Source organism: Ochlerotatus camptorhynchus, unplaced genomic scaffold (assembly GCF_037179485.1).
Source record: "Ochlerotatus camptorhynchus isolate MF236.1 unplaced genomic scaffold, CSIRO-AGI_Acam_v1.1 ptg000423l, whole genome shotgun sequence".
Classification (NCBI taxonomy): domain Eukaryota; kingdom Metazoa; phylum Arthropoda; class Insecta; order Diptera; family Culicidae; genus Ochlerotatus; species Ochlerotatus camptorhynchus.
Genome location: NW_027040909.1, coordinates 2,371,513 through 2,381,548, shown reverse-complemented (window position 1 = coordinate 2,381,548; position 10,036 = coordinate 2,371,513). Strand labels below are relative to the sequence as shown.

The 10,036-nt window shown below is 38.6% G+C and overlaps 1 protein-coding gene across 4 annotated transcripts; it reads right to left on the bottom strand.

Annotated features, from left to right (window-relative positions):
* Positions 1-376: 376 nt before the first annotated feature.
* Positions 377-9,820, bottom strand: LOC135711181 (troponin C-like). 4 transcript variants are annotated; one of them, XR_010518456.1, is made up of 7 exons: positions 9,554-9,817; positions 9,447-9,476; positions 9,179-9,203; positions 4,476-4,742; positions 4,095-4,226; positions 3,808-4,020; positions 377-999 (listed from the first exon to the last, which is right to left on the bottom strand). XR_010518456.1 is itself a non-coding variant. In XM_065233962.1 (7 exons), the coding sequence occupies exons 1-7, from the start codon at positions 9,563-9,565 to the stop codon at positions 992-994; spliced, it is 495 nt and encodes a 164-aa protein (XP_065090034.1). In that variant the 5' UTR covers positions 9,566-9,818; the 3' UTR covers positions 377-991. The 4 variants fall into 4 exon arrangements, 2 of the variants coding, with proteins under 2 accessions (XP_065090034.1, XP_065090035.1); XM_065233962.1 differs by having other exon boundaries at positions 4,000-4,020; positions 9,554-9,818; XR_010518457.1 differs by lacking the exon at positions 9,447-9,476 and having other exon boundaries at positions 9,554-9,818.
* Between the last annotated feature and the right edge of the window lie 216 nt (positions 9,821-10,036).

Here is a 10,036-nt window from a genome sequence, read left to right as displayed (position 1 = left end):
TGATTTGAATAGTTACGCTTGAATTATGCAAAGTATGATACAAATCGAAGAGCCTGATCGATTCGTCATTTGGTGTGGAACTGCTCTCAAGCTAGCTGATGTTAGATAAATATACAAAGCTAGCTATGCGTTTTCTCAATGAACTCAAACGACAGGTTTTTATCACACGAACGTGACATCCTTGCGCAATGAACCTAGCAGAATAGTGAAAATCAAAAATGTGCGTACAGCGTAAAAAAAGCGAATCGTTAAATCGAAAAATAAAAAAAAAACATACACACCGAAACTCGAAGCAAAGAAAGCCAATTCCAGTTTCCAGTTGTTCGCGAGAAGAAAGAGAGCGTGTTTGTTTCACAATCAAATGAAATTCACGTGGTTATCGGTAAAGATCAAATAGAATTTATTTCAGTCGTCCGTGTTAATCCTTAAAAGCAAAAACGATCCTTGAAATACTCGTTGAACTTTTTTTTTTTTGGCATCCAATCATCTCTGGTGGATTAATCCTCTTGTGGTCCTGCATAGTTTTAGCGTTGAAGTGGGGGGAAATTTTGGTTAGCTTAAGATTTCTGTTTGCGAGTAAGCGTGATATTTGATCCGTAATGGTTGAGTTCGCGGATGACTTACTGATTGTTGCATTGGTTTGTATATGATCGGAAAGATGATTAAAAGTGATGCTGGCTTCTTATCAAACTTATCATTTATTCTTTGCTTCGCAACTTCAAGCAAGTGGCATGATTTTGTTTTAATTTATGTTAATGAATCTGAATATTTGATGGCGGTTCGGCTTCCTGCTATCAAACGATGCTGTCCTGAGCTTAGATCTATTTTTTAATCTTTTATTGGTAAGTAATTATATTGGTAATAGTACGCTAGTTTAAATTTTTCTCTGTAGCTTCGGTGACGCTGAAACACACGGGCTGCTGCAAAGCTTAACCTACAAATCGTAAAGATTGGAAAAAGCATCAGATGGTGAACGGATCTCAGGCTGTTGCTAGAAACCTATACAAACCAGGAAGACAGGGGTAAAGCAGTTCGGAGAAGATAAGCATTTTAGGCAAAGCAAAAAACAGATCGCAACGGGATTATAAAAGTACGAAAGGACAAAGGACAAGTGCGAGGTGTTCGAATCCCGGACGTGCGGCTGCGGTTATTCCCTCGTCGGTGGTGAGATCAAGGGCAATAGTTTAGGAAGCGGTTTGGAACGCGGTAGATCCTACTGCTTGGTGTAGCTCATTCTATGGTTTCATAGTTTCAATAAATACGTCAGACATTACATAATTGAGTACGCTTGCAATACTGTTAAACATTTTACAAGCTCCTATGATACTACTCACCACACGTGAAATTTCAGCTGAGACTCGAGACTGAGAGAGTTGGCTCGAAGCAAAATTGATTCCGTTACACATCGTTTTTTTTTTTTTAAAGCTGGGTTTAGACTAGGCAAGTCAAATGATCAACTCAGTTGAATTCAATTCGCTTGAAAAGTTGAGCCTGGTTCAACTTTTTTCATTCAAGTGAGTTAATCAAGTCAGTTGAATGGCATGGTTTACACGTTCAATTCGCGTTCAAGTCAGTAGAATTCAACTGACTTGATCAATTGACTGGCCCTGTCTAAACCCAGCTTAAGAGATAGATCCATGCCAGACACGAAGTTACTGCTGCCGTGATGAAAGTTACGCTCGGGTGTAAACATATTGAAACACAAACTCACCACAGCTTGGTGATAATCGTAATTGGTGAGTTTTGTTAGCTTGATATTAGAGCAATGATTAGCTGTTCTTTGCTTTTTGACCTTTGTTCAAGGAAATCAAGCGTGATCATCAGAGAGATTGAGATTTGATTGTTTGATATTTTCTCAAAACTGCCTGTTCTCATCAAAGAGAAATTAAGGAAACATCTTGAGAATTCAAGGTGATTCCTTGCAACACCCACTAATGATCGTCATGATGACTGACTTGCACTATCACATAATTTATGTTTCGAAGTGATATTGAGATCCATCAAAAATTGAGTTTCCACAGTGATTCACTCTATTAAGAGAGTTTTTAGAGGAACTTTCGGTATTGTTTGGAGAACTTCTGATATCATCTAGAGCACTTCAGAGGATCTCATAGAGAAAGATTTAAGGAATATCTAGATAACATTCATGGAACATCAAAACATTTAGAAAAGTTCACGGATCATCTAGACATGTTCAGGGAGTATCCTCTGATATCCAGGGAGCATCTAAAGAAGCTCTAAGAACATCTAGAGAGGGTCAACTAACATCTAAAGAAGTTCAGTGCCAGTGAAACTCAGTCACCTTAAAAACTAGGTTGAATACAGAAACTTCCTAGATGACCAGAGTGTCATGATAAATTCTATACAGGAACGTGTATCGCTTAGTGGAAAAACTATGCACACCAATCAATCCCCTGAACAAGTTTGCCAAAGACATCAGATTTCTACGAGGTCACACTTTTAGTGTCCCAAACAAAATGAAGGCTCGTTTTAGTGGTACAAGCCCCGAAGCTTGTGATCATATTTTGTTTTAGAGGAACTTTAACCTAATAGGGTATTCATCCCTGTCCGAGACATTGCACCTTGATGATGTAACCGAAGCTTTCTAAAGATATTCTGTAGTCCGATTTCAGAATCGATTTGTAAATGTCCTGGAAACATTGTCTGCAATTGTAATTAATGCTCAGTGGGCATATAGTCCACCTTGGTTTTTCATCTGACGACAATATGTATCTACTTTTTAGTTTTAGTTGGTTGGTGAACGGTTAGACTCTAATTTGTCAAGTAATTCCTTTCCGCGGTGCCGGCCGGGGAATGAGCAGAGTTGCAACCTATAACAATTACGATTCCCAAACAGCTGACGGTAGTTACGCTTGTAACATTCCTATCAAAGTGCTTGTTGAAGCTCTCTCCAAGAACATCCTCGAAGTTGAGGAAAGAAGTAAAAAGTAACAGGTGAATGTCGTCTCGGTGGCGATCCACCACCGATCTGATTATTCCCGAGAATCACGACACTCATCTGTGCTCGCTTTGAAGCAGTTGCTTATGTGAGTGTGTTGGTGCCTAAACCCAACGGCTTCCGTTTAATTTTATCACTGGGTACGAGTAACCATAGGAACACGGGTTTGGGGCAGACCCAACAAGCCGCCCTCAAAAACAATCGATCAATTTACCACAACCTCGTAATGCTTCCGCAACGTTCTGGAATTCGAATCACCCGCAGTGGAAAAAGGTTACAAAAATTAAATCCATACAAGATTTGACAAACCATAAATATAGCAAAGCAGGACGCGGCACAAGTTTGGGGTTGCATCTTGGACGAGTACAATTCACGCACACACCACTTTCATTGCGCAAGCGACGGACGGACGGACGGACAAAGGGACGTCACATTTCTACATAATGCCTAGTAGGAATCGATGGGTGGTAGTTCGATGGTCCAACAGAGTTCCCAAAAAATAGAAAATGAAAACGGCACATCTATGAGATCGATCGACTTGAACACCACAACTGCAAAACTGACACTGCACATCAAAAACTAAAAAAAAAGAACTCGCGGACAATCCTACACCTGTGATTGTGAGTATTTTTTTAAAGTGCAAAATGAATCTCTAAATATGATGCTTGTTATAAATGCTGTTGAACCCGATGCGGATGTTACTGGTGAATGAATTATGTAGTTAATGTATTTTTTTTTTAATTTGTCCAGCTTTTTTTTCCAATGTGGTAACATAGAACAGTCACAGCACACGGCTCACAAACGTTGAACAGAACGGAAAACGGAATTGTTGTTTGTGTGCTTTGTACCGTTGAGTGTGCCTGGTTCTGGTTGTTGCTAATATACCACAAAACTTGAAAAATTTCGTGTTAGGTCGAAATCGCCAACATTCGATTAGGTGCAATGGTGCAGGAAAGCTTTAGGCGGAAAGCTTTGCGCAGCGGCCGTTATTGTTTTTATCAATGCGTGAAAGAAGTGATAGTTGGAAAGTGATTATTCACCTGTCATAACCTCCATGAATTCTGAAAGTAAGTATGAGTAAGTAAATAAATATTATTAAAAATGATTCTGCTTGAATTTAAGACTGAGATCATACCTTCAAAGTCTACCGTTCCTGAACCATCAGCGTCAATCTCATCTATAATGTCGTCCAGCTCCTCCTCGGGCACTGCACCGTCTAGTTCCCTCAGGATCTGTTTGAACATGTCTACTGGAATGAAGCCCTTGGCTGGGAAAAAAAATTAACTTGTTAAAAGCGGCAACAAGGAAAGGTACTGATTAGTCTGAATAGATTTCTTTTAATAGAAGAAAACTACACAGCAGTGCATTCTTGGCAAATGCTCAAAACAGAACTGTGTCGCTCTATCATTTAGTAACTGCAGTTGTTTGCAAAACTGTTCTGTTGCATAGACGATTTGAGCTGCTGCATAACCCCAGATAAGGGCAAAACAGACAGGGACATATTCCTTTCACTAACCTTCCTTGTCGTACATCATGAACACCTCTCGGAGTTCTTTCCGTAACGCATCGTAGTCCTCCTCTGGTTCTACGTAATTTGACGCCAGTTGCACGAATTCACTGAACTCCAGCTGGCCAGATTCATCCAAGTCATACTCGTCGAAAATGTCATCCAGCTCTTCTTCTGACAGTGTTTGGCCGAGCAGTTCCAGAATGGTACCGACAACGTCGGTGGGAATGCTGCCGGTCTTGTCTTTGTCGAATGCATCGAATGCTTTCTGTAGCACTGTGAGGGAATTGTCGAAAAATCAAGATTGGAATGATTAGTGTAGGTTTGAAGTAGATGATAGAGTATCCTTTACAATGACCGTTGGATCGTGTACCTTGCTGGATTTTTTTGAGTGGACAACTGCTTTGTTTCTTTCGTTTCCAAATTCCTCTGCTGTTAACAACGGTCAGCGAGGAACAAATTCTACATTCGTAAAGCGAAGGTAAAAACATCACCCCTTCTTCAAATTCTTCATCTATAACTGCTCCCCTCGCTGCTAACAATCGAAGAAATCAAAATTCAAGCCAACATAATTCTAACGGTAATTTCGATAATTTTGACTTAGGAAGCATTACTGCTCCTGAAATGGAATTTTTACAGAAATAATTAATTGACATGATTACTGGTATGCTCAAAACTAACTGCATGTGTGATGCTATTTAAACTGGAGTAAAATGATCCAACAATATCGTCATGACTTTGAAATTCCGTAATGGATTTTAAATCATTAAATATTTTGAATTGAAATGCTCGATCTCTTAAAGATAATGAGGACGAGCTATTAAACTTTTTGAGAGTTCATAACGTGCATATCACCGTTATACTGGAAACATTCCTTGAACCTGGGAAACGAATTATTTAGTTTATAGAAATGATCGTCTTGATGGACTCTGTGGTGGCGTTGCCATTGTTCATAGACGAATCAAACATAAAATTCTTTCTTCATTTTAAACCAAAGTTTTTGAAACTTTGGGAGTTTTTGTTGAAACAAAATTTACGCAACTTACGTTTATAGCTGCCTATCTGACATTCCAATGCGTAGGCCAGCAAAATAATTTGCTCAAGGGTGACCTTCAGAAACTTACCCGGCATAGGTCTAAATTCTTCATTATTGGTGATTTTATTGCAAAACACCGCTCATGGAATAATTCTCAAAGCAATTTCAATGGTAATATTTAGTTTGATGATTGTTCTGCAGGTTATTACACTATTTATTATCCAAACAGTCCAACATGCTTATCTTCAGCAAGAAATCCCTCAACTATCGTTTTGGTCTATGTCAACTTTGTAGCCAATTGGTTACCCATGCTGATTTCGATTCTGATTACCTTCCAGTAACTTTTGAAATATCCCAAGAAATGGTTTCTTACCCCAACAGCTCTACTTTCAATTACCTAAGAGTTCATTGGGAACAATATCAAACATTTATGGAATATATCTTTGATCCAAATATTCCTTTTCAAACCAAAGATGAAATCAACTATTCTCTTGAATCTCTGAATACTTCTATAGTTGAAGCAAAAGCTGCCTCAGTCGCAAAATGCAAGGTTAAATTCGATTCAATTGTAATAGACGACGATCTTCAGCTCTTGATCCGTCTGAAAAATGTCCGTAGGTGGCAATATCAAAGAACACACGATCCTGCCGGGAAAATTATCTTGCGGGATTTGCAAAAACAAATTAAAAAGCCATTCTTTGCCCTGAGGAACAAAACTTTTGAAAATAACACTATTGAAAAAACCTCAAAAATCTTTTCCAGCGCTTAAAGACAGTGGAAAAATTACGATCACAATTTTGAAAAAAGCTCATAAGCCTACTAAACAATTCGAGAGTTCCCATAATTTCAGTTTGGGTCTTACTAGTCCCATTGAGAATCAGGTTTCTCAGGATTATCTGAATATTTTCTCTCGGGAAAATATTTTTGATAATTCCTGGGGGACTGATTTGGACGAATTCAGATCTGTAATTAAAAAAATTCAAAATATGAAAACTCCAGGTGATGATGGAATTTTCTTTATCCTCATCAAAAAACTCCCAGAGAGTACTTTGTCTTTCTTAGTAAAACAGTTTAACAGATGTTTCCATTTAGCATACCTTCCTGATGAATGGAAAAATACCAAAGTTGTTCCAATTTTGAAGTCGGATAAAAATCCAGCTGAAGCTTCTAGCTACCGTTGAATTAGTTTGTTTTCTTCAATAAGTAAACTTTATGAAAAAAAAAAAATTTTGAATAGAATGATGCTTCACATCAATACGAACTCAATTTTTGCAGATGAGCAGTTTGGATTTCGCCATGGGCATTCAACTACTCATCAACTCTTAAGAGTTACCAATTTAATTCGTTCAAACAAATCGGAAGGCTGCTGAACTGGAGTTGCTCTTCTAGAAATAGAAAAAGCATTCGACAGTGTTTGACATGAATTTCTCGTGCTCGTATGAGTGCTTAAAAGTTAAATTTTCCACTCTACATTATGAAATTAGTTCAAAATTATTTAACTGACAGAACTCTGCAGTTGTCAACATTATCATTATCAACATTCCAAATCTGAACGAGAATGTAGCATTCTTGGGCATATATTGTATAACATTTCCATTTCGGACCTCCTTGATTTGCTTAAGGGTTGCCACAAATCTTTGTTCGCTGATGACACAGGCATTTCCGCTAAAATAAGAAGTCTTCGTGTTATTTGCAGCAGACTGCAGAAAAGTTTAGATATTTTCTCTTCTTATTTACAAAAATGGAAGATTTCTTCCAATGCTTCCAAAACTCAACTTTTAATATTCCCACATAAGCCTAGAGCTTCCTTTTTGAAACCTAGTAGTAGTCATATAGTCACTATGAACGGAGTTCCAATTTCCTGGTCAAACCAACTGAAATATCTTGGATTAGCACTAGACCAAAAATTATCTTTTTGCGGGCTTTCAAGTCAAATATAACAAATATATAAAATGTGTGTATCCTCTTATAAACAGGAAATCCAAACTTCGTCTGAAGAATAAACTTCTTATATTTAAACAAGTTGTTGGACCGGCCATGCTTTACGCTGTGCCAATATTGTTTTTTTTTTAATATCTTTATTAAGGAGACTTTCAGCTCTGGGCTGGTTCGTCTCCTGCCAATATGGTCTAGTTGCTGCACTACCAGGAAAAAAGCACTTCAAAGGATTCAGAACATGAAGATGATTTTGAAGTTACCTACTTGCTACAGTACTGCCGAGGTACATAGAATTTCGAATGTAGAGACATTAGAGCTTAGAACAAATTTCAAACAAAATAATTAATAAGTTCAAACAAAAATCTTTGCAATTCTCAATTGATGATGGAAAACACACCTAACATTTATACATTGTGATTTTCTGATTCTTGATTCTTCTTCTTCTTCCTCGCATTTCAATCTTATTGCTTATCGCATATAAGCTTATTGCGTGCTCTCAACTTAGTGTTCTAGATGCACTTCAACAGTTATTAATTGAGAGCTTTCGATGCCTGTACCATTTTTGCATTAGCATAATTGTGTGGCAAGTAAAATCATACTTTACGCCCAGGGAAGTCGAGAAATTTTCCAACCCGAAAAACTCCTAGACTGGACCGGGAATCGAACCCAGCCACCTCCAGCATGGTGTTGCTTTGTAGCTGCGCCTTTAGCGACTGAGCTAAGGGAGGCCCCTATGGTGACAATTAGATTAAGTGGAAAAGTTACAATCCATGGCACAAAGTAACCCTATCAAACGGTTCGGAGCAAGTTGAAGATAATGTTCATGGTCTTCCGAAAAGCCCACTGACAAATACAATATTTTTCACATCCAAGCCACCGCACCAGCAAAAGGAAATGGGGCATGTCACCACCACTTAGGCATCACTGCCGCAAGGTCTGTATGAACAAGCCATCCGTACGTTCCTCGCAATGTTCTGCGTTAACATCGTGATATATCTCCGTACTGGCCAACCATTTATTACTCATTCTTTCCATAATCCCACCCACAAACGAAAATAAAATAAAAAAAAAATCTTCTCATTTAATGTACCGAGCATACAACTGGTGACGATCACCTCGATCCACACTATATCGATTTTGATTCGGACAGTTTACTCGTAACTCCTACAACGTGCACACAACAATAAAATCCAGCATAGGCAGCGGCGATTCCAACACAAAACGGTGATGATGGATGATCCGGATGAGTCACGCTCCCGGCTCGGTGGCCAGAACCCTTGGATTCTTCAACGTGGGAGGGGGTGGGGATTTTGAATGACGAACTTTCTAAGGTCACTCTTCACTTCGCTCCCCCCGGGAATAGTACCGGAGGCAGCAGCATTCCACGTTTGCTTCTTGCTCACTTCACACATTTGTGGCAGATCAGCGCACTTTACCGTAAGCGGATTCACTTCTTGTTTGGAGGAATTGTATTCGATCTTTTCTGTGTGTGTGTTTTTTTTATAGATTTTCAACGGAAGTTAATATTATCAATTTTCCTTACATGTTTGATAATTCCGAAAGGAATTTTTTCACTTCACTTGCGGGAGGTAATCACTTTATTTGATTCACTTTAATTTGCTCCAAAGTAATTAATTTGTCACTGAAATGCACTTCATTTTTTGGCAGCCCCACCTCCCACTCTGAATGGTTATGGCACGAGAATGGATGAGAATTTTCACTTTGTTGCAAAAAATACCTTTCAGCTGGTCTTTGCTCAGCTCCTGTGAATTGAAGAGATGTTAGAGAAGGTCTAATTAATTATCTTGGTATGCATCAATGTATATCGTCAGCATTAATGATATGATGTTCGACTCTATGATAATACGTTCCACTCTATGATATGATGTTCCACTCTATGATAATGGCATTGCGATTATTGCGATTCAAAAAACAAAAACTACGATCTCAAACAGTTGATCGCAAGCAAGTTAGCATTGAACATTGAATTTTTAAATTATAATTACGTTATCCATCTTCGCTTTGCTGGCTTCCTTCTAAATAAATAAAAATAAACAAATTTCAAACAATGTAATAAATTGACCATCCTTTTACAACGCAACTGTATACTAACCACTTTTTCCATGGTGAATGGGTAATTAAGCGTAGACTTTTACTAAGATGAATAAAAAAAATAAGCGATCAAAAAAATCACAACTATCAATCACTTTTCACAAGCGTTTTGCTTCTTTCTCCTCCACTTTGGGCACGCTTGTGGGCCGCAGGCGAGAAATCAAATAATCGTCAACCCAGAAACGATTCTGCCTTTTGTGTCACCGAACCGAATATTTACTCCCCCTTCTCCTTCAGTGCAACCTCCTGCACCGCATTCCCGTCGATCGGTTCGATTTTTCGAATTACAATTGATTGCTAAAAGTGTCGCACTCACGACGTCAGCTTCGTGGTGCTGCAGCTTCTGTCATCTGTGATCAATTGTATTGCTGTCTATTTTAATTTGGCTCTGATTCACATCAACTAACCAACCACAGACGGCACGCGAATGTGATTTTCACTTAACGGTCACAGCAACGCAACTACATCTACGAGGTGCGGGCGG